This window comes from Dermochelys coriacea, chromosome 5 (genome assembly GCF_009764565.3).
Source record: "Dermochelys coriacea isolate rDerCor1 chromosome 5, rDerCor1.pri.v4, whole genome shotgun sequence".
NCBI classification, from domain to species: domain Eukaryota; kingdom Metazoa; phylum Chordata; order Testudines; family Dermochelyidae; genus Dermochelys; species Dermochelys coriacea.
In genome coordinates this window covers 92,441,159-92,466,439 of record NC_050072.1, presented here as the reverse complement: position 1 = coordinate 92,466,439, position 25,281 = coordinate 92,441,159, and the positions used below count along the sequence as shown (strand labels likewise).

General features: G+C 39.6%; 1 protein-coding gene across 2 annotated transcripts in view; it reads left to right on the top strand.

Annotated features, from left to right (window-relative positions):
* The window catches only part of NTRK2 (neurotrophic receptor tyrosine kinase 2), a 290,683-nt gene that overhangs the window by 224,988 nt on the left and 40,414 nt on the right, over positions 1-25,281 (top strand). For both annotated transcript variants that reach the window (XM_038402301.2, XM_038402302.2), the window contains exons 15-16: positions 121-293; positions 6,097-6,331. In XM_038402301.2, coding sequence (XP_038258229.1) covers positions 121-293; positions 6,097-6,331 — 408 coding nt within the window. The remainder of the gene's footprint in view (positions 1-120; positions 294-6,096; positions 6,332-25,281) is intronic.

Sequence of the window (25,281 nt, the reverse complement as noted above, 5' to 3'; positions counted from 1 at the left end):
TATAACTAGTGACACCAAAAATGTATTTTCTCTGTCCCTGACATAGTACTGCACCCTCATCTCCCCCCGCCCCCACCACGTTCTTTATGTTTTACATATCCCTTTCCATTTCTCCTCCAGACACTGAAAGATGCCAGTGATAATGCTCGGAAAGACTTCCACCGAGAGGCAGAATTGCTGACTAACCTACAGCATGAGCACATTGTGAAGTTTTATGGCGTGTGCGTGGAAGGTGATCCACTCATCATGGTTTTTGAGTACATGAAGCATGGAGATCTGAATAAATTCCTCAGGTAAATTCATGAAGGTGTTTCATTCTGCATAGGTGATAGTGGGCAGTGTTTCTGAAACCTGGGGAGAGGGAAAGTGTCTCAGAGCCAGGGCTCGAACCCAAGTGAGAACCTCTGCAATGCTATTTTTAGCCCTGCAGCCCAAGCCCCCTGAGCTCATGTCAGTTGACACAGGCTCTCAGTGCTGTGTTTTCTTTGCAATGTAGACATACCCTAAGAATGAAAACCTGATAAACACCCAGTTAGTTCACATTTTTTGATTTTATGTCTTGCCTCATCAAGTGTTTTACCTATTTAGAAGTATCTTTAAATCATTTCTTTACATTTTTTTACATTGTACCACATGAATTGTATCCCAGTTCCCTTGGCCATAGTTTTCCACGACTAATTCTGCAGATGGTGCTTGTTTATAAAACTTTGAGGTCTTGGCTAAAATGGGATCTGATTCCAAATCATCTTTGGTTTTGCAAATCCAAAGCTTGCCTAATGAAGTTTGGCAAAATCCAACTTATCTTGTGTTTCTTATTTTTCTCTAGTGCTGGGCCCAAATGAAAACCCTAGATGGAAACACCCCTGAACTTTGGGGGAGTTTGGATCCAGATCTGCATTTTGCAGCCCATCCCCTTTTCAATCTCTATTGTAAACTTACAGTATTTTTGACAGCATTTCTCACAGCTTCTTTTGCTGCAGAAAGGCATTTGAACAACGTTTTCTTCTGCAAAGGAATACTTTAGGTGGGGCAAGTAAAGGGGAGAGGAAAATGCAATAACAACAGAAAGAATACTTGAAACTCCAAAAATAAATCTCTCGTATTGGAGCATAAAAGATCTAAGGAGCAAAAGACAGTCAGTAGTACATTTCAAAAAAATCACTCTTTACTGTACTTGTGACTTATAGTGTAGGGTAGAGAATCACATCATGTAATTTCTTAATTTATAAAAGATAAGCCAAAACTGAAATCTCAGATCCACATCTGAGATGGAAAAAAATTACAAGAATTTCAAGAGAGAAGAAAGTTTATTCCAAAAATCCACAGCTATTTTATGGCTCTGTTTCAGATTAGATCCAGGAATTGGGTTTGGGTTTGTTTCTTGATTAAAGTGTTACACACTGGATGTAGGCGAAATCTTACAAGATAATAGACATTTGCAACAGCTTTTTTTCATGAAATTTCTACGTCTTGGGCCTGAAATCTCATGAGAACAGCGCACAGAAAGTTGGTGCTGTTGAATCAGAAATCAAACCTTAAAAATTATCCCTGATTTAAACTCAAATGCAAACCTCAAACCCCAGTGTAAACCTAATCTAGAACTAGATCCACACATTCAGCATATCTCTGGAATTTATTGTTTATGTTTGTGTTCCTGGATAGATATTATGACTCAAATACAGACCTAAAGACTTCAATGCCTTTACACCTGTTTAAATTGGGTCCTAGGAGAGGATGGTAGTACTGAGAATGTGAAACTCAGTTACAATAAACAAACTATTTCTTTTATTTTGAAGAGTATAATAAACATTTTTAACATTTACGTGATTTTAGTACCATACTTTGTATTCTGCTGCTACTCTCTGCATATCTACCAATTTATAAACAGCAACTATATTTCAAAATGAGATATGAATGTCCTTTTAAGAAACAAGAATCTCATCCTAACTGGCAAGGTCACCCTAAGCTTGATTAAGTTTTTCAAAATTGGAAAAGCTCATTCCGTTGCTCTTTGTTGCCTTTGATTCTTAACTACACTATGATCAAGTATGGGGCTGGGGGAGAGGGCAAGGGTGGGGACATAAGAAAGCATATTTTGTCTTTCAAATGTATAGAGTTATAGAGTTTAAGGCCATAAGGGACCACCAGGAGACTAAACTATTACGTGCCATAGGCAGAAAATAGGTGTGACTGAGGTGCAATGATGCCCAAGGCCTCTGCAATGAAAGGGAATTGATTAATATACCCAGCTAATACCAGCAAGTGATCCACACTCCATGCTGCAGAGGAAGGTGAAAACCCTCAAGATCACTTCCAGTCTGACCTCGGAGAAAATTCCTTCCCAACACCACATATAGCAATCAGTTAGACGCTGAGTATGGGTGCAAGAACCAGGCAACCAAACACCTGAGAAAATGCTCTGTGCTGCTTCAGAGGACTGGCCCTTCCAATCCAGTGTCCCATCTCCAGCTGTGACCATCTCTGATGCTGCAGAGGAAGGAGATAACCCCCCCCCCCCCGCAAACATACCAGAATACATTGGGGGCAGAGGGTGTGAATGAAATCTCTTCCTGACCCTGTCAGGTGACCAGTTTAAGCCATGAAGCATCAGCTTTTAGGAATGTAAGACATAAACCAGAAGGGAGCCCTGGGATTGTTGAGCCCTGCTACCCGCCATCATAAGCAACTCAATCATACAATTCCACTCATAAATTTGTCTACCTCTCTATTAAAAGTAATTAAGTTGTTTGCCCTCACAATTCCTATTGGGAGGCTCTTCCAGAATTTCACTCCTCTGATGGTTAGAAACCTTCTTCTAATTTACAGCCTGAATTTGTTCATGCCCAGTTTATACCCATTTGTTCTTGTGCCAACATTGACCTTTAAGTTAAATAGCTCTTCACCCTTCCTGGTGTTTACCTCCCACCACCGATGTATTTATAAGAGTAATCATATCCCTTCTCAGCCTTTGTTTTGCTAGACTAAACAAGCCAAGCTCTTCCTGTCTCCTCTCATAAGATGGGCTCTCCATTTTCCTGATCATCCTAATAGCTCTTCTCTGCACCTGTTACAGTTTAAAAGAATCTTTCTTGAAAATGGGTGACCAGAATTGTACGCAGTATTCCAGAGGAGGTTTTACCAATGTCTTGTACCATGACATTAATACCTCTGTATCTCTACTGGAAATGCCTTGCCAGATGCATGTTTGGATCACATTGGTGACTCATAGTCACCCTGTAATCGATCAAAACATCCAGGTCTCTCTCTAAGTGACTTAGGATCCTAGGTTCCCTTTTCAAAAGTGATTTAGTCCATTAAGTGTAATGCGATTTAGGCCCACAAGGACAAGATTTTCAAAGGTATTTAGGTGTGTGTGAAGATGCAGATGCAGATGAGCTCCTAATGGTGCACAGAGGTGCTTTTGAAATTCCACTTGGTGCCTGTCTGCATCTTTAGGCACCTAAATACCTTTGAAAATCTGTCCCATAACAGAAACTGCTACCACCCTGCCTCCTTCCACCACAGCAGCTTGCCCACATTTCCCTGTTGGGATAGACCTGGTAAATCTGACAGGGTTTCCCCAGTGTATAAGTGCCTTGGGAGCCTTTTGTTCCACAGTTAGAGACTGGCTATATGAACTATAAAGCGGATTTTTTTCTCTGGGGAAGATATGCAAGCTACTTGCTTCACTTTTATGGCCTTTCATTGCCTATCCCCACCCTGTCTATAACCTCTTCTTTTGAGACATTGATGCCACCTCCACTCTGAAAATGATGCCAGTCTTGACTGCCTGTTTATAAAATTTCAACATTAAAACAAGCTGGAATTGTAGCTGCTTATTAGTCATCATTTGAAATATTTATGTATTTGTTTATGTATTTTCTGATTAGATATTGTTTTGTAACTCCTGCATTGTGGTTTTGAAATATCATAAGTAATGCAGTTTAGCAGATACTATATGTGCTACATTGTGGGTTTTTATTAATAAGATGTATTTAGAACATAAAATGATTACGTTGGGATAATCTGGTTAATCTGAACTTAAATTTGTCATTCCTCTCACATTTGCGACAGCTTGTACTGCAGATGAAAGGTTAGTTGTAATCAGTCTGTAAAAGAGCATCTATTTCTTACCCTGCAGTGCCACCCAAGGCCATCAGGGGAAACTGAATCCAGAGTTTAACCAATGTATGACCAAACTGAGTATTGCTGCTTCCTGCAGCATAATGTCGCGTTTCAGGACTAGGACCGCATTCTGAAGGTCAAAAGCTTCCCTGTGTGCACCACTGTGGCGTAGGAGGGATGATGTAGATCAGGTGGAGTCTATGCTACTGTCTCTTACAGCTGTACATTGCTGGAGATAAGGATTTCATGATTAACAAGGAAAATTAGGAAGATAAGCAAGATGGGTTGAACATTTAAAAAAATGCAGAAGTTTAATTAGAAAATAAATGTGTTGAAAGGCAAATAGTTTTCTAAATTAGTAAAGATTTGCAGCTTCCTTCATGAGGAGGGCTATTAAAAATCTGTGTGATGAGGATGTACCGTACTTTTCGTTATGAATTCACATTTGGGTTTTAGCCTGGGATTTCACATCCTGCCTTTACTTCTTTAACTACCACCAGTTGTACAGCTGTCCATGCTCCATGGCAAAATAATGTACAGTTAGCTTTTCTGCAGTGCCAGCTGCAGTCCCAGGAATGTGACAAACCTTCCTTCATTTAGCTCCCAGATCTATCACTTCACCTGTGAAGTTTTTCTCCCTCCCAGCAATTTTTATATCATACTTCTGGTAGGTAGTATCATAATTTGATCTTGGGGATTTTGATTAATTTGCAAACCTTTACCAAGCTCCTATACCCTCCTTCCAAGGATGAATTAAGGCTAAACATAACCCATATTGATCCAGAGCATTTGTTTGGGGGTGAGGAATGGGGTTTATGGGAAATCAAATCACTGGGTGAGAGAGGGTTATTTTAAAAAAAAGAGAAGTGAGGGAGGAGTTGGCCCATTTGGAAGGTCAAATCTACAAATGTGGAGGGAAGGTGCTGCTGTAGAATAAAATAATGGGACAGATTGGAGGAAGGGTATTCAGAATGTTGAAGCACATCAGGGTGGGGGATGATCAGGGCCCACTGACCTCTTTAGTCTTGCCTTAATTCACTATTAGGGAATGGCTAGTAAAGCTTACCCTAAAACAGTGTCAGTAATTACAACAGAGAAATTATATATATGTATATTTGCTTGTGCCACAACGAACTATCAAGGGTATGATCCCTGCCCCAAAGAACTTTGTAATTTCTCATGTGAATGGGCTGATCAGTTTGTGTTAAGGATTTGCTGTACTTCAAAGCTAACCTAGAACCAGTGAAAGAAACCCAGCTTTCTGATCTGGCATGGCTGTGCCAATTGGAATGAGTTTTTTGACCTGTCCCCTGTGCATCAGGTGTGATTCACCACCCATGGGAAAATCAACAAAAGGCACCTGGGATTGGTGGAACTACTTCATGTGGATGGTAAATTAAGTGTGAAAATCTGAAATCATTCCTCTTATTTCCTTTTTGTGTTCCCCAGAGTAAAATTAGCTCTCTCACCTTAAATAAAATAATAATAATAATAATTAATAAAAACACATGCCCCATCTCCTTGTGGAAGGGGATATTAGGCTTTAGAAAGAGGAAAGCAAAATGATGTTACTGCAGTGGCCTTTCACCTCTAGAGACCTAAGTAAAAATCCTGTCTTTGATGTTCTCCTGCTGCCATACAGTTAGAATAACTGGCAGCCTTTGCCCAGGAAAGGCCCCTCTACTGGAACAGCAGGGGCATAGCAGATTAGGATGGGATGTAATGTTATTACCAGTTCCTTACTTTCATGAGCAATATATTCAACCACCTCTCCTCCTCACCCTGAAAGAAAAAACAGGGAAGGAAAAAAACACTGAGACAAATTCATTCCTACCACACATGAATTTAGCCCATCACCTTTAAATAAGCCACTATTACATTTTCAGATTTCCTAATGCCAACTCCACAGTCACTCAAGTTTATAAGTGACTTCTTATTTCATGAGCCCTTATTTTTGTGTGCTCAATGCAGGGCACATGGACCAGATGCAGTACTGATGGCAGAAGGCAACCTTCTAGCTGAGCTGACCCAGTCCCAGATGTTGCATATTGCCCAGCAGATTGCATCCGGCATGGTTTACTTGGCATCACAGCACTTTGTGCATCGCGATCTTGCCACCCGGAACTGCCTGGTTGGTGAGAACTTGCTGGTGAAGATTGGAGATTTTGGAATGTCCAGAGACGTGTACAGTACTGATTACTATAGGGTAAGTGAACTATCACTTTCAGGAGTAATTGAGGTCTTGTTCAGTCATCTTATCACATTGATCATACTGATGCCACTTTCAAACTGGATTATCTGCACATCCTGGACCCTTAAAGAATTGGATATGGACGGTGAATCTGAGTTTTAAAGTTTGGTAAATTTGGAAGCTCCTGGCAAGAGTTGATGGAGAGTCCTTTTGTTTATGTATGTCTGCTTTAGTTTTCTTATTAAAAAGGTTTAAAAAATCCTTCAGAGGTCAGAAATTTGGCAAGTTTACTAGGCTGCAAAAAAGAAAGGGTATCTTTAAAGGGATGGTAGTTGGTCAAATTTGGCCCAACACTTAGGTATTATAAAAATGTGTTCTTACAAATGTCTAAGACTGGTGGATTGCTTGAATGGATATAACTTGTAGGCAACAGCACTACACCCATGAACATTATTTCAGTCAGAAAGAGACAAAGACTAAGGCAGAACCCTTTACTGGTGATATGCTCAGCCTCCAAAAAGAAATGCCTCATAGCTGACGATAAGCATTTCCTGTCTTAAACTGATTGTGTTTACTTTGTTTCACTCTGATGATGGTTGCACTTCAGTGGCAGGCAAAGCAATCCTGGTATATATTTCCATATGCTGTCCAATACGATTTTCATTGACATACATGGGAGTCAGAATTTATCTCAAGAGTTTCATTTTTCAAATTTGCAAAGGACTTTGAAAGCCTTATGGATAAAATGTACTGTATACTTTAATGATCAGTACTGGTGTTATGTGATAAATATCTCTGTAATCTCCACCTTAATTTAGCTGCTGATTCCATAAGAGGACAGAGTTGATTCTGCAAAGTTGTTTGTGAGAGGCCTGAGAAGAGACTGTTTTTACATATGAGTGAGGTGGGGCAGGGCAGGCAGGCTACACACAGGAAATACTGTAGTATTTATATTTACTGAGTTGTTTTAATTAACAGCTGAGAACCACAAATCTTTTTAGTTTTGTTGTTTATTTCTTCCTTTTTTCAGTGGGTAAAACTTAACATTTAGTAAACATATGAACCAGATTTCTGTCACATTTTGTCCTTTGGGAATCTGCTATTTCAAGCTATTTGATCATTGTAATATAAGAATGACATCATTTCAAAACTTGAAAAAACATGTACTGTAGTGGTTGCTGGCTATACAGTAGAGCCCTGTTTATCAGATCCAATTGGGACTGGGGCCAGATCAGATGATCAAAAATTCAGATAATCCGGAGAATGGGAAAGTGCGAGGCTGCAGTGCCGTCTAGCGGCCACAGAAAAGATCGCCTGCTTCTGGACGTGTGTGCACTGGATGTTCAGTTATTATGGAGAGCCGGATAATGGAAAGTTGGATAAACAGGGTTCTACTGTATTTTTTTTTATATCAGAGAGGATTACAGCAGGGGATTGAGAATCAGGATTTGTGGGGGGTTTTATTTGCATCTAAAATATCAATAATACTTGCTGTGACTCAGGCAAATGACCACTCTGTGCTTCAGGTCACCCCATCTGTAAAATTGGTACAAGTGAACTTATTTACCTTACAGAACCATTGTGAATCTTGATAAGGTATGTTTGTAAAGCATGTCGACAACCTTAACTAGAAGGTGTACTATATTTTGAATGCCATTATAAACACCTTTGTTTTACACTTGCTCTTGAACAAAAATTGATGATTCCAAGCTGCAGAAGGGCAGATTGGAAAGGGTTGGAAACATGGATCTAATGCCATCAACCTCAAATGGGGCAAATCCAGACTTGGCACAAGTAGGTGGAACTTTATTGACTTTGATAGAGTTTTGCACACTTACACTACGTCTGAATTTGACCCACAGTGCATGTTCTTGCCATATCTGTACTCGGGCAAAACTCCCACTGAAGTAAATGGGAGTTTCACAAAGGGCAAGATCCCACCCTGGATGGCCCCAGGCCTGCAGAGAGCACAGGCCACATAGCAATTGGAGTTATCAGGAGGAATTCTGGATGAGTTAGGAGGAAAAATGAAAGTAAAAGAGTGAGTTGTGCAATAATAAATGTGGGTATGGAATGAATGAGGAGGGAAAGTAAGTCTGTGGAGAGGGATGAGTGACTGAAAGGGCAGACAGAATGTTGATGGCAGCAGAACAAAGGGGGGAATGAATAGGATAGGGAGAGATTCTGCTTATGGGCCAGATCCTCAGCTGGTATAAAGCAGCATGGCCCTGTTGATGTCGATGAGCTATGCCAATTCACATCACCTTAGGGTGGGACACACACATGTTGCCCTTGAGCTTGGGCAGTCATTTCTTCTGCGCACAGAGAAGAAGCTCCATTGCTCCACACCCAGCAGTCTGTGGACAAATGCAGAAGAGGAATAGGGTCATGGCCTGCCTCTCACCTCACCTTTCAGACTGTGGTAACACCTGTGGCACTGCTAGTAAGGATCAGGGACTACGTTCCCCAATATGATTCTGGCCAGCCCTGCCCAGAGACATGTGCGGGGCTAGTCGTAATGGGGTCCTGAAAGGATCAGGTCAGTAGTGATTTGCCAGAGGGCTGCCCAGAGAATTACGGCAGTGATGGGGATGGATAGTGACGCTGTCATAGATGACGTTGGGGTGGCTCTGTTTATAGTTAGGTAAGTCTTTTTAACAGTTAAAGTTTAATTATAAGTAGGGAGATGATTCTTCCCCTGCACTTGACAATTATATCAGCAGCTAACTGGAGGGATTTATACTGCTCCAAAATGCACTGTAAGAAATGATTTGGCGCTTGCCAAAATCCAGACAAGTGAGTATTACTCTGAGACAACCCCCCATTGGTCAATCAATTGAGATTTTAGATTTGATCAGAGAGGATTGTTTTATGTTTGTTTAGTTAAATGAAGATGGTCCTCAGGCCTTGCACACTGTCAGATTGCTAATGGCCTTCTGCATTGTGTCAGTGCAGTCATACAGAGATACTGCAGGGATGACTGTGGAGAGAAATAACGGTTAGCTATTGGCTAGTGTGTGTGTGTAGTGTGGCATTGGCTGCACAGGCCTTTATTTATTTATTTATTTTGGGGTCTGTCAGGAATCTTGGTGGAGTGGGGGGGAAAGAGAATGTAATTTGCTAGTACAAACCCTAACGTGTAATGAAACTGCAATAGTTTTCTAAAGCCAGACCAAATGAGCCCGAGGACACAATGAAATTGCAATGGCTTTTCCTTCCCAGTGCTGTCTCCCACCCAAGTCAAAATAGGACGACGAACAAGCAATTAGTTTGTCACCTGCTTTAAAGAGCTCTGCTGACACTCTGCAGAATTACATTCCATTTATAGCAGTACATCCTTGCATTGATTTGAAAGAGTTTGTATTTCACAATGGTTGGGAGCTTTTATTTATTTTGCTGATGTCTATTTTTTGTTGATCATGCTCTCATCCTTAAGACTTGGGGTTTCCTGTCTTTCTTTCTGACATCCATTTGACTCATCCGCACTACTCTGTTACATGCTGTAGTGACATTGAATCATGGTTACAATCACTTTTCTGCATATTCATTCCTGTACTCAGAGATACTATTTCAAACTATTTTATGCATCCACTTCAAGTTTGCAGGTACCTGCTCTGTACTTACATTTAATATACTTTTGTTTTGTTTTGTTTTGTTTGTTTATTATAAACAAGAAAATAAGCAAGGAAGGTCAGCTTCTCACAGTTTCAGGAATAAACTAACATGGATTTGTTTTAAATATAATGCCATTCCAAACTAATCAGAGATTTGCAGGATTGATGCAGTGACTCTGGTGAAATCCTTATTGCATTAAGATCCATTGAGCACAGGTGTTATGTCATTGACTTCGCTGGGACCAGAATTTCACCCTCTGTCTTTATATGTAGGTGTACAGCACAGTACACAGACAGGCCTTGTTCCTCATTTGGGCATCTATCAATAAAATATTAAAGGCTAGATTTTGATTAGCCCTTATGCAACCGTACAAGGCATAGGGAATGAAGTAAGAACTTCTCTTCCCCACCTGCACAGCCCACTAAAGAGCAAGTCAGAACTGCAGACCCATGTTCAAAAGATCACAGGGGTTGTTACTGAATTGTTCATGCTTTCTCAGGAGCACCTGCCCAAAAAAGGGTGGGAAGGATCAGAAATTATTCAAAGCCATAGCAGCTAATCTGGCTGGCCATGCAGTGGGGCATATACAACATTCTAAGGGTATGTCTACACAGCAAAGAACAACCCGCGGCTGGCCTGTGCCAGCCAACTCAGAGTTTCAGGACGCAGGGCTGTTTCATTGCTGTGTAGACTTCTGGTTTCAAGTTGGAGCCTGAGCTTCAGGACCCTCCCATCCCCGCAGGTCCTATAGCCTGGGCTCTGGCCCAAGCTTGGAAATCTACAGAGTAATAAAACAGCCTCTCAGCCTGAGCCCCACAAGCCCAATCTGGACACAGGTTTTTCTTTGCTGTGTAGACAAACTCGAAAAGGGATGTCACAAATTCCTCCCTCCCTTGAGCATTGAGGAGCTTCCACTGGCATGATGTAGCTCTGCAGCTCCATCTACCAAAGGCTCCATGCTAACAGTATAATCTAGTGTTTAATACAACAAGAACAACAACAATAATATTTAATAATAATAAATCTGTCAGGTGATATGGTTTCTCTGGCTTGACTTTGAGTGAGTCACTTAAAAGTGATCTGCAAAGGCCAAAAACAGGGCTTGGTCCATTTTTTGTTTCTTTTGATATTTAAAGAGGGCTAGGAAGACTTTTGTAAAAAAAAAATCTGTTTTTTTCCTCGTTTGATATTTTTCATTTGACATTCAGGTCTTGTCTAGTCTAGTTGTGACTGGAGAACTAGTGAAATGGTATCACGACTCAAAAAGCTGAGCAAGTGGAAATGGGAGCGATTTTGAAATAAAACTATAAAATTATTTGGGGTTTTGCTTTGTCTATTTGTTTTGTGTTAATACCTGTTTAACTCCAATGGTAAATGACACATTGGACAAAGGATGCCTTTGTTAAAGATTAAATACTGCTACCCCTTCAGTTAATGTGTGAGAACTCAGTACCCTTCTGAGACCTCAAGAAAGTTCTCGCACAATGATAAAGATGACCAGACTTGACATTCCTGATATTTCTGTGGTAAAAATCAAACACATTTTAAAAACCCAACAACTCTCTACATCATAGAAAAAACAATAAAAAATAAAATCCCATTCAAAAAGTCCTTTGCAGGTCATCTTAATCCTTAAAAATCCTATAATTCTTAACAAATGCTATAAGAATGGGCCAGATTCTGATCTCAGATATATAGGTCTAAATCCAGCGCAACACCCTTGAAGTCAGTGGAGTTAAGCTGGTTTTAAACTGGTGAAACGGAGACCAGAATCTGGCCCAGTTATGTATAATTATTACTTAGAATATGAGCCTGACTCCTAGCATTGTACAGCATTCAGTTCCTGGCAACTGCCCATTATATGCTTTCTGGTGACTCAACATGCAAACTATTTGTTAAAGATAATGCTAGTAAAATAATCACCCATGGATGATCTCACTAAGCCTATTTCCAAGACAAAGTGCATGTTTGTAAAGAGAATTAATGTATGACAGCAAGATGCTAAAAAAAGATAAAGTTGGGGTTTATATCTCTTTGAGCTGTAACTAGCCAGGCTAGCACCAGAGCACAAATGTTTACAGCCAGGGACAAGTGTCTCTCTATTTGCAAATGGCAGTAGTGGCAGACACCTCTCTACTGTCAGTACACAGCTGTTTACCCATGTGGGTGAGTTTGGCGGAGGCTGCACAGAGGAAAAGCAAGAAAAAGTTGTGAGTCAAGCAGCTTGTCAAGGCATCTTCGTAGGTGTGTACATTGAATTGTCAAAGTTTGAAGGCTTTTTATTAGCTGCTATTTCAGCATCTAATGCTCAAATGAAATTATCTCCTTCCCTATAAGGTCTTTTCAGCTTTGCTCTCCATCATAGACCAACGTACTCATTGCATTGCGCAAAGAGCTAGAGGATGACAGAGGACTCCGATAGCCCTGGAGTATGCACACCAGTGTGCAGATGGTTTCACATAACTGATGATAATCCTATATACTATAAATAATGGGCCAGCTAAATTAGTGTAAATCTGGAGTATCTCTCTTAAAGTCAATATAGTTACTTTGATTTTACACTTGTATAACCAAGACCAGAATTTGCCCTTGAAGATTTTAGATGATTAATGTAAGCTTTCAGGAGTTCACCACTATGACTGTTATTAGAAGTTTATATACAACAAAGTAGAGTCATATCCTGGTGGCCAGGTTTAGAGCTGGCACACTTGTGCACAGATCCCTTGCCATTCATGGAGCTGCACTGACTTGTGCCAGGGCTGAATTTGGTATTGGATCTCTGTTCATTCACAGATGTAGTAATTTCTCATATACTGGTTTATATGTCAGCTTTGCATAGGTTGAACAGGTTCATAGACTTGGTTTTTATTTCTGTTTCCATCTGTTCTCCATTGACACAGACCATACACAGTATATCCTAGGAGGAGAGCCCAAGACTGTTTTGCAGAGAGCTTCTCTCTTTTTGCTTCGTAATCCTGACTGAACACAGTTGGCTAGAGGAAAGAGTGTCACATGCCCAGAGCCTTTAATGTGCTATATCTAACAATGGCAGGCCATTACAATACATATATCCTCCATGTACAGAGTTATTATGGATGCTAAAGTAAGAGAACACAATAATAAACTCATCTCTGGCTGGGCTTGTGTTGATCATCTGAGTTTGACCTATTGTATTTTGAGAGGTCTGGGTTTTGGATTTCACGATGTTGGTGACTTGTCATTTCAGGAGCTTAAGAACTCTATCACACAATTCCTTTGATTTAAAAAGGAAGAGAACCCATAGACAGACATCTGTGAGGCTGATACGATACACAACTGATTTTGAATGAGTAATTATGATATATATGCAGTATTTTAGAAGACACATCACATTTTCAAAACCAGTCGTAAAATGGCACATGCAAAATACTCATGCTGACCCACTGCAAATGTAATAGGGAATGTTGTGCCTGAGTGCTACCTGCCTGCACAGTTATTCATTTGTGTGCACAAAGTGGTTTTTGTGCACAAACATGCATTTTGTGGGCACAATTTAGGCAGGTAGAGCCAAATCCATCCTTGGTGTAATTCCGTTGTCTTCATTGGATAATTCCATTGTCTTCACTTCACTTCAGGGATGCATTTGGCCCCTGGTTTAGAAAAAATAGATCATCAAATAAAAGTTTTTAAAAAATCATGATGAACAAATTTGTTTTGCTTAATTCTTGACCACTATCTCATTATGAACTTGAAAGTTTGAATCAAACTCTAACTTTACTGGCTTATATTCTTCTTAAGGACTCTTAAAAAAAAGTTGAGGGATGGCAGAGAGAAAAATAGGATGAAATATAGGGCTGAGTAATAAACATCAAATTCTAAAGTAATTGTGGCAAATACAGTGGGCCTGATTCTGCTTCCAGGTATTTGATTTTTCATTAGAGTTGGGTGCCTAACTACCCTCTGTGTCTTTGAAAATCTCCCCGTACACTAGGTTTACACTAGAGATGGTTTCCCATGAGGCACCACAGTGGCTCATCTATGCAGAGACAGCAGTCTTGGGAGATATAGGGTAGCCAGGAAAGTGGGGAGGCATGATACACCCAAACTACAATTCCTATGAGGCACTGCGGGCAAGTACAGAGACTAATGTTAGCTCAACCCAAGCAAAATGTTTATATAATGTTTGGGAATGTAAAAGACTTTTGTTTTGATCAAAAATGTCAAAACATTGTGACATTCCCAAATTGAAAAATTTTGGAACTTTTTTCTTCCACTATACGTTTTGATATATCTACTTTTTGTTCCAATTTTGTTTGAAAACAAATGTCAAAATCAGAATTTCTCAAGGGACATAGATTCCGGTTTTGATCAGTTCTGTTTTGCACCAGTGTAATACCATAGCTTTCAATGAAGCTACGGCCGGTTGACACAAATAAGAGAAGAATCAGACCCAGTATGTATACTGTGTGTAGGACATCCACCTGTGTCAACTTATCTTTTGGGGGATTCTTAGCACAGATGTCCATTTACTTAGAATATCTTTTTAAAAAACACATTTACAAAATTAAATCATCCTTAAAAAAAACAAAAGCACACACATGGGTTTAAGTTGAAGCAAAGCAATGATTCACAACCTGAAATTAGTTCTGTGAACCCTAGAGCTGGAGAGGCTTGGAAAATCCTGATCAGAAAGTCTGCCGGCTTCCAGTAAATAGGAGCCGGATCCTGGGAGGTCCTCAGCACCTCCTTGGGGGTGTTGGAAGGCCTCCACACCTATCCACTCCTCAGCATCTGAAAGGACTATGCCTTGGATCAGCAATCTTCCCACCACAAACCAAAACTTGCTGCACATTAGTTTATAGACATAGGAGAGGGAGATGTTTTCATATTCTGCTTATTGAAGACAATGGAAGTTTTGCCAGTAGGGCCAGGATTTCACCCAGGGTTTTCAAAGCAAATTTTCAATCAATATTTACTTCTCATTCTCTGGAGGATGTGAACATGGATTGCTATGAGGAGTGACTCCTATGGTACCTGTTCCTGGACAGAGTACAGACAGAAAAAACTTAGCTCTACATGCACACCACTTATAGCCTTTTGTAATTGTGGGGATGGGCAAGGTATAAATACCGATATCAAAAGAAAGACACTGTACAGGAATGTATGTACTTACTCCCATAAGCATTCATTTGGGCTAGCAATCTAGGAAATGACAGAATTTAGGGGGTTAAGAGTCAGAGTTCTTCACTTTGTGTGTTGTACAGCATGGAAAAAAAATCTGGGAACAGCGTTGTAATAAAATCCGTTCCTGAGGGATCAAACCTCTCTGAGCCTTTCCACCACAGTCAGGAACTGGAATTAGCTCATCACTACTTCAGAACACTGATGCACCTTGGGGGAAATTGGCATTGCCTTCCAAGTGAAGTGGACACTGCAAAGAAAGGCCATCCAGAGGGATCAGGAGGAAAGGGAGGTTTCTTTTGAGAGGTGGTCATTGAGCAGCTCTCACAGAATCTTCATTAGCCTCCAACAGGGGGGCTTTTTTATGCAAATAGCCTCTCTCCTTGAAATAGGGAAAGCGGTTGCTAGGCAGTTTTCCTAAACAAACATTTTTTCCCGGTCCAAGGACAATGGGGACATTTCTGCTAATAGAAGTGAAGAAGTGTGGAAAAGGAACAGTGATGATTAAACTGAAATATAATATGTAAAGGGGATGGCTGGAGGTGGTGAAGGGACTGTGTCAGCTAGTAACACAGCAAAAGCCTGCAATTCTGACTCTGTAGATAAATACATGAGTATAAAAAAAGCTATTAACAGAGGAAGTAGAGAGTGTGTTGTATAAACCTAGGTTTATTCTCTTCTCTGTATCAATTTTTGACTCACTGGAAGAGCAGGGACCCTGTAACAAACCCCTGCTTCTTATCTGGTGGGACTATACCTGGCAGAATAAGTCACGGGTACCCAAATTGCATATAAATAGGGCCTACTACCCAAGTGTACTTTGCTTTACTTGAACTCTTGCTGTTCGACCAGTTGCCCAGGGGCCTTAAGAAGGCCCTGTCCTGCTGTTTTTCTTTACCAGGTGACAACTTTTAGGAGAGCAACTGTTGCCCCCTTGTTCTTGAACATTTAGTGGTCCTTACATATCAGACTGCCAATCAATCAATGAAAATACTGCTATCCAGGTCTCAGTGTTCCAAAAGACTTGTAATATGGATCAGCCCACCTCAGCCCTTCAATTTTGCTTATTTTTAATACTCTGCATACAATATTTTAGAAGAGATGTAGGTGTCAACAGGGTTCTGAGATTGTTTCTTCTTTTTCAGTAGCCAAAAGAAAATGTGAAAAAGTATCAATGACCCTTTTGCTCCTCCCTTCCCTCCCGTGGACTGGAGAAGAGCAAATCCACAGAAAAAGTCACAGTGAGCTCCTGTGGAGCGGGGGCTTCTTTCTTTCTTTCTTTCTTTCTTTCTTTCTTTCTTTCTTTCTTTCTTTCTAATGTCATATTGCAGAGAAACACTCTGAAGAAGAATATCTAGTTACCTAGTTCAGTGTCCTCAGTTTTACCCTCAGAAATTACTACCTGTTTGTCCCTTAGTGGCATCCTACACAAAACTGCTTCTCTTCAGGTTCATGGGTAGTTTATATTCCAAAGAAACCTATATGAAATTTGATTTACAACCAGGCTATGCCCCTATGTTTCAGTTCAACTAACATTGAGCCCATTTCTGAACCACTGAAGTCAATTGCAGTTTTGCCATTGACTTCAGTAGGAGCAAGCCAACTGAGATGTTAACACAGAGGTACCAGCCCTGAGAGATCATGCAAGTGAAGCATCTTAAAATATTTCCTTACTAAATAATGCAACTTTGTGCTGCTCTCTGATGAGACATAAATATTATCGTTCCAGTTATCAAACTATTCCCCCAAGTATGTTTGTGTGAGTCAAAAGTTTAACATGCCGAGTAGATTAACTTTTGCTTATGTTTATGGAGGCATAACTTTGCTAGTGCTGCCTTTGCTGAGGGATCTGGTTAGCTTTTAAGTTGTATTTTAACTCTTGATGTGACCCAGAAGGATTCCTTTTTAACCTACTGTGATATTTTTAACCTGTTTGTGAAAGTAATAAGGAAAAACAGATTTGAATATGGTTTTGCTCCTGGAACTGTTTTCAAACCTATGTTCTGATATGTATTACCGGGCCAAGAACCACGTGAAAATGAATTGCATCTGAGTTAGAGAGATGGCAAATTGTATGAAATCAGAAATGTGTTTGAGACTAATCTCCTTTCAGAGAGTTATGGCTGTATCATCGTTTCAGAATTGTGTCATGAGCACACTAAGGCCCCATGTCAATTCTACAGTGGGAAACTGAACAATGGCTGACAAGAGTTTTCAGCAATATGTATCCTGTTAGTGCTAAAATTGTATAACTGATAGTGTGGATAGGACCAAACCATCTTCAGCCCCATTATAGAAAGCGTTCTTCTTGACAGCTGTGTGCTGCCAATTTTTTCAACAAGGGGTTCCTACATTACTGTCATCCACAAGCACTCAAAAGTCATGAGTCAGGCACCCCCAAAATCATTGGATTGGCTTAAAAATCATGAGATTTTAAAATGAATATATTTTGGAATCCCCAGCCCTTCTTCTTTTTCTTGAGCCATAACTATGAGGGCTAGAAATGCCTTTAAAAAAAAAAGCAAGTTAAGATTCTCCCTGAGGGTACATCTAAACTGCAAAGAAAGACGCATGACAGTGAGTGTCAGGGCCCCAGGCTACAGACTCAGGCTTGTGGGGCTCATGCTACGATGCTAAAAATAGTGTAGATGTTCCAATCGGGCTGGAGCTCAGGGAGCTCTGAACCCCTGTGAACAGAGTGAATCTTAGAGGCCAGGCTCCAGCCCTAGAGGGAACGTCTACACTGCTATTTTTAGCACTGTAGTGTGAGCTCCGTGATCCCAAGATAGTTGAACCAGACTCTGAGACTTGCTGCTGCCAGGTGGTGGTTGTTGTTTTTGTTTGTTTGTTTGTTTTGCAGTGTAGCTAGGGTTGCCAACTCTCAAAGATTGTCCTGGATCTCCAGGAATGTAAGACTGATCTTTAATTAAAGATTATGTCAGATAATGGAACATCCAGGAATACGTCCAACCAAAATTGGCAAGCTTAGTGTAGGCCTACCCATAATCACACAACTCTAGGAATAGGGGCTTTAGGAAAAACAAATATTATGAGACTCATAATTATATAGTGAGTGTTGGTAACCTGCTCCAATGAACATTTTGTGAATCTCTTTAACAACACCATTTATATCCAAAAAACAAACTACGTATTATTTTTAGATAGTAAAGAGACTTTTGAAGATAAATGGACCTTGGAGCTGAAACAGTTTAAAATGCAAAATATTTACTTTGATCTCGCTTTACGTATTGAAAATGAATATGATGTGTAGCCTTACAATTCCTGGTAAAAGGCAAAAAAGAGTCATGTATATTCTCATAGGGTAATCCTGGCCAGTGTTGAAGTCATGGCAAAACTCCCACTGACTTCAATGGGCCAGAATTTCACCCAGAAACCCTTTGAATCACAAAATTTTGTTTTTGATGGTATTAGTTCTGTCTACAACTGTGAGTTTAATAGATACATTTAAGGGGGAAAAAAATCTGCTTCAGCCTGTGGTAAAATCTCCATGCTCCAGGACCCACGCACTTGCAGAGGGAGGGGGAAGAGGCCCTGGGGAGCATATTCTTGTGTTTTCCCATTTTAAACACAAACACTTTCCCACAACCAACTAGGAAGGGAGACAGTCCTTCAACAGTCCCATAAGGCCAAAAGAAAAAAAAGCAGCTTTGCTGGAAATGGTTAGATTTTCTTTCTAAAAACTGAACTTTGTATATTAATGGATAGCACAGTTTTCAACTAATATATTATTTGAAATAAGTACATCTTCCCCCAGGGAATGTTTGGAAAATATCTTCCATTTGGCATAAAGAAAAAATAAAATTTCCCCTTAGAATTATTTTCATAAGCTGCAGGGATAACTCATTGCGAGAAGTCTTGATTTAACAGGATCCAGAGAAAGGGGACTCCATCAGAGCAAGGAAATCACCCCAGCTTTCCTTTCATTTATTGGTTGAACTTTATGCAGAAAAAGAATAATTAATTAAAGATATTTGAAAATCTCCAATAATGAATCAATCAGGTTGAAGTTTGCAATTGTTTCACAGACAGTTTACAAACAGAAAAAGAAACAACATACATCAAATAAATGATTGGTTACATATTATTTGCCCGTATCTCTGTACTATCGACCTTTCTTAGGATTCTGCTTAACTGCACAAAGTAAAATGCAACGTTGTTTTAAGAATAAATCTCGTTTGAAAAATGGTTTAGCAGATGCCTGACGTGATTTTTTGGTGCATACATTATTTTGTAAAGGGCAGATGATGTGCTGAGTTATCTTCCAGAGTTTGTTCTATTTAAAGTTCTTTTGCAGTAGTTTATATGATGAGATTTAGTCCAGTTTAACCAATTGATAATCTCCCTTTAGAAGATTTTTTTTGCTCGTGAGCTAGATGAGAGGCAGGGTCCTGAATTTTTGGCATTATATCATATGCATGAACTGTTTGTGTTTTGGATTTTTCAAGCAACATGTTAAATCATCTTTAGCACAAGAAGACATAAAGAAAAAGAGAGATCAGAACAGATATAAATATTTCATTTCACAGTATGGCAGAATAGCTTGTCTTATCTGCTCCCTTTTAAAGCACCAGTAAAAAGTTAGATTTCTGGGAGTCTTTTTATTTTGAGTTTTTAGGCCAGGTGAATTTCCCATATCCACTTTGACTTCCTCACATATTCTAGAGTCAAACTCTTTTGCCACAGAGGACTTTATTGGAGAAGAGAATCTACTGCTGAGAGAGTCTTTGGGAGAAGCATATTTGTGTTATAGGAAAGCCAGTGCACAGAGAATGAAATGGAAGGCCAGCATGAGGCCTAAACACAATTTATATCTACAAAATAAGGCTTGAATGGATTTTAAATGTTGCCTGGGCCTTACATTGTCCCTCTGCAGAGGGGTAAATTTCACCCAAAATGACTGGCAGGAGACCAGTGTAACAACTCCTACTATTTGCATACACTCACATGTGCATACAGACAAAACTATGGTCTATTAATCATGTTTGGAAAAACTGAGTTTTGAAAAACAAGTGTTTGTGTGGTAGTTTCGAGCTGGAATAAATAGTGAGTTTGGATCTGAGTGGCTTTGCATATTCCTCCATCCCATGAATTATTAAACCTACTGCTTTCTGTCTTTGTTGTCTTTATTATGTAGGACAAAGAAATAGAAAGGGGAAAATGAGGTTGTATAACAGATACAACTATATTAAGTTCAATAAAAAACTTTAGTGCAACTTTAAGATTGCACCGTTAAAATCACAAAAAGATCGGAAATGCACAGCAATGTTTACTCAGTTATACTGTAGATCCTGAGATATAGTCTATGATATGAACAGTAATATATCAATTTACACATTTAATCAGAAAAAAGGAATGCAAATGCTATATGCAACACATCTGACTTACATTTCTTTTGGAATTTTAATTAATAGCTTTTTCTGAATTTTTGTTATTTTAACGAGTCAGTCTTAATCTTGTGTTATTTTACATTTAATTTCATAGGATTTTTTTAAATAAAAAGCAGTACAAATAAAAAGGAAGAGGAAAAAATCTGGATCATTTTGCTTTACAGAATTTATTAACTCCTTATTCAACATCTATTCAGCTTCTGTTGATTAATAGCTTCACATTATATTTTCAGCTCATTTAGCATCCAGATATTTGGATACAAATGCCAAACTTGTTCTACCTATCAAATCTTCTGAGTATTTTTTTTCCTGCTGTGTCAGATTATTTTGCACACTCTGACTGGTACCTGGAAGTGCATTTTTAAAAGGCTGATTGCATTGTTTTAAAACTCAAAAAAGATTTGATTCAGGGGTGGATCATATTTGGGAGCAGTTTCAAGAATGCGTAAAGTATTTTATCTGAATCTTTTTGCTCCATCTTTAGTTCTGAAAAGAAAACTTGAATGAGACATTTTAAAATTTGGTGAAGACCACTTAAATAAAGACAGATCATGAGATAAATTCCCTATTTATCAGTCTGTCCACTACTCTGAACAGTTCTGCTAGACAAATTCTCATGGAGAATAATAATTTCTTAGCTTTCACCAGAGCAGCTGGTGCCCTGGTATTCAAATCCAGTGTTGACCCTTGTTTGACTCTCAACTCTGACTTCTGCTCCAAACATTAGACCTTGCTTCTTATGTCTTGGACCTGATACTCTGAGACAGTTGGAATCTAGTTTTGGATCCCAATTGTGTAGCTGGAACCCATCTGTAATATTGTTATGGTTCTTCCTGACTAGAGTCAGACACAGCAAACATTGTTTAGTCCTTATCTTTTTCCACTCTCCCTGATATATCATAAATATTGTAAATTCAATATAAAATGTCAAAGGATGAAAACACGTAGGAAAGCTCTTCTTATGCTCTGTCTGTATCTCAGTTCTGATTTCTTCACCTTATCATTTCTTTCAAGCAGGGAGAAAAATTAAACTTTATTTTTTCCGTCCATGTGAATGGCTTCACCCAAGACAGGGTCGGCACAATTCCCGCTAGCTCAGCTAGGGAGAGTTCTCTTTCCACTCACCTCACAGAGATGCTGCCACAGCTCTTGAAATATCATGTGGTAGGAATGTAGGAATTACCATACTAGGTCAGACCAGTGATCCAGCTAGTCTAGTAATGTGCAGCATAATGCACTGTTCAGTGTGTTACATGTCTCCTTCTGGGTTTGGTCTACAGAGGCTGTGAGTCTGTTGCAGCCGTAGCTACAGAGTTTGTCTCTCTAGCTCAATTTGTGATGATTCATACTTTTAGCTCTGGAGATCCCCGGTCAAATCCCCTGTGTATTGGCCAAGATGGTCACCATCACATTAGGGTGGAGGAGGCAAGGGCTTCTGGGACTGGGGATTGCAGGGAGGCTCCCTGGGCTGAGGGTCCTGGGATGGGGTCAGTATAGGGGTGTATGGACCCTGGTGGGGGGGTCAGGCAGGTGATGGGGAGAATGCCTCAGTTGGGAAGAGGAGGGTCAGGCTGTTGTGTGTGTGTAGGTGTCCCATGTGAAAAATTTCAGGGGATGTTCCTGGCACTAATCCCTCTGCTGGATAAAACACCCGGCAGAGGATGTAACAGATACTAAACTGAGACTACTTTTGATCTTATTCAAACGGTTGATGTTTATGTCTCAGTTCACCTCTCCCTACCACATGCAGAAAAGCTATCCTGTATGAAGTCATGATGCAGGCATTTGTCTTGAAGTCTGCCTCATAATTTTATCATTTTTCTTAGTTCTCAGACTTGGAGCAGTTTGAATTCCAACTCAGATCAGGTGCTTGATTTCGTGCATTTCTCTGGGTATATGTTTTAGGACCAGTCTTCATTGCAAGCTTAACAGGGGAACTTTGGGAAACTTGAGAACCAAGCTTCATAAACCTCGAGGTGGTAGTGGTATTTTTGTACCAGGTTTGAAATCCCAGTGAGTAGGTCTCTGCAGCTGTAATTTTAATTACATAGATTTCAGAGTAGCAGCCATGTTAGTCTGTATTCGCAAAAAGAAAAGAAGTACTTGTGGTACCTTAGAGACTAACAAATTTATTTGAGCATAAGCTTTCGTGAGCTACAGCTCACTTCATCGGATGCATTCAGTGGAAAATGAGTGGTATTTTCCACTGAATGCATCTGATGAAGTGAGATGGAGCTCACAAAAGTTTATGCTCAAATAAATTTGTTAGTCTCTAAGGTGCCACAAGTACTCCTTTTCTTTTTAATTACATAGAGATATTCCCCTGCCTTTTGCGGAGCAACTACCCAGAGTTAAAAGGAATCTGGAGACTGCTGGGCATAGACAGGTTAAATTACAGTTATTACCAGATAGCTATTTAAAGATCAAAGATGACTAGTCTCCAAATAGTAAATCTCCCACCCCCCATGAAACACAAACAAAACAAAATGTTTGCTTGTTATTCCAAAGTTTCACTAGCATTCAGCTAATAATTTGTAAGATTCAATGCTTCACTCCACTGCTCTTTCTTCTACTTAAAAAATCCTTCCTTGCTACTTCCAGAGTATACCAAACCCATGAAATTAAAAGGCAGAATTGACTTACTCGTTCTATTGCTCTGCTTCACAACTTTTACTTCCAGTGACCTATTCGGTTAATATGCTAGGCTTCAGTTTGAAATAAACCTTACCTGCCCATTTAGCATGTGTGAAACATGTATATGTGTATATATGTATATGTATATGTATATGTGTGTATGTGTTTGTGTGAGAGTGTATTCACATGCATGTGTAATTAGTATTATGAGCAAGTTAGTTGACACTCCTATATTTACAAAAAGAAAAGGAGTACCTGTGGCACCTTAGAGACTAACAAATTTATTTGAGCATAAGCTTTCGTGAGCTACTGTTCACTTCATTGGATGCATTCAATGGAAAATACATAAATTTCCTCACTGTATTTTCCACTGAATGCATCCGATGAAGTGAGCTGTAGCTCACGAAAGCTTATGCTCAAATAAATTTGTTAGTCTCTAAGGTGCCACAAGTACTCCTTTTCTTTTTGCGAATACAGACTAACATGGCTGCTACTCAGACTCCTATATTTAGGTTGCCTAACACTTTTCATTATAAAAGATTCTTGCAACCTTATTTTGAGAAGTTGTAACATTTTCAAGGTTTGTATCAGGCCTTTGAAATTTAGTAGGAAGAAACCCTGGGGGCTAGAGAAGTGCATTTTCTTTGTCTAATGACATTCCATTCAGGTTTAGCTGTGTTATAAACTGTTGAAAATTGCCACTTCCCTTCGGTGGCTTGTATTATCAGCAAAGTTTTGGCCACGTGACAGAATAATAACTGAACATGAACATCTAATTTGAGGCTGGGCCCACAATTCTGCTAAAGCAGCAGCAACAGACATTACCTGGAGCAGCTCAGCTCCTGCCTGAGCACCTGGGGACGATGGAGCAGGGAGGAACAGACACTGGCTATGCTCAAATCCTGCAACCATCCTACCCAGTGTCAACACATGGTCATGAAGCCCATCACTCCTTCTGGGGACACCACAGGGAGCAGGAGCTCCTTCCATCTCCTGAATGGAAGGTGAGATAGCCAAGCTGGACTCCTCCCTCAACCACCACCCAGACCCAGTTTTTGGCTCCAGAGGCCTCCCCCACAGAATGACGGCCTTCTCTTGCTAGAAGCTAATGTATTTCGTTTACTAGCTCAAGTAGCAGAAGCTTCCAGAATCAAACAATGAGGATGATGTGTGATCAGACAGGTTATATTTGGACAAAATAAGGTATACAGTAAGTAAGGCACAGAGCCACATGTTGAATGATGAGAATAACAAGAAATATTGAAGATATTCTCAATTCCTGTGCACTGTCCATCCTGTGCACTAAATGAAGTTGGAGTCCTTTTGAAAATATAGTATGTGATTATGTAATTAGAGACTGTATCATAATCACATGCACAATGGGGCTGAGTTAGGGTTGAACAGGCAACCTAAATTCTTGTATTTTCTAACTTTTCAGTGCTCAATTTTGCAACTGAAATGATGCTCTTTTAGTGTATTTACTATGTACATAAGTATATTGCATTATGGCATTATATTCATAATGTAATATATATATAATGGTAGTATATTGCATTATGTATTATATTCATAATGTAATATATATATATATACTGTATTATATACAATTCTAATTACTTATGCATGCACATCTTGTACAGATATACTATATCTGAATATTATACATATAATATATGTACCATTTATGTGGACATAATATCCATGTGATCGTGTGATAAATTGCACTAGCATGTGATAAATACATATATATCATATGTCTGTTCATTTATCCCTTGCCTACCACTATACCACCTGCCCACTAATCCATCTCTCTGGACCTGTTCTAAACTTCTTATCCCCCTGAGCAGCTTCTAGCTGCCCCATTTTATTTTAATTCTGTGTGCCAGAGCAACATTTTCTCCTTCTTCCCCAAAATGTGGAATTTTCTACCATATGTCCCCACTATGAGGCACGTGATGGATAAGATTCTATTCTGGACCAGCTGGTGCTGAGCACTTCTGAAAACCAGGCCACTTATTCACATGCTTGATGGACTTTAGATACCCTGCTCCTAATACATATCCAGGTGACTTCTAGTTGACTGTTTGATGGTCATTGCTACGTGTAGCCAAGTGTGTGCTTTCAGTATTCATGCATTAACAGTGTCTG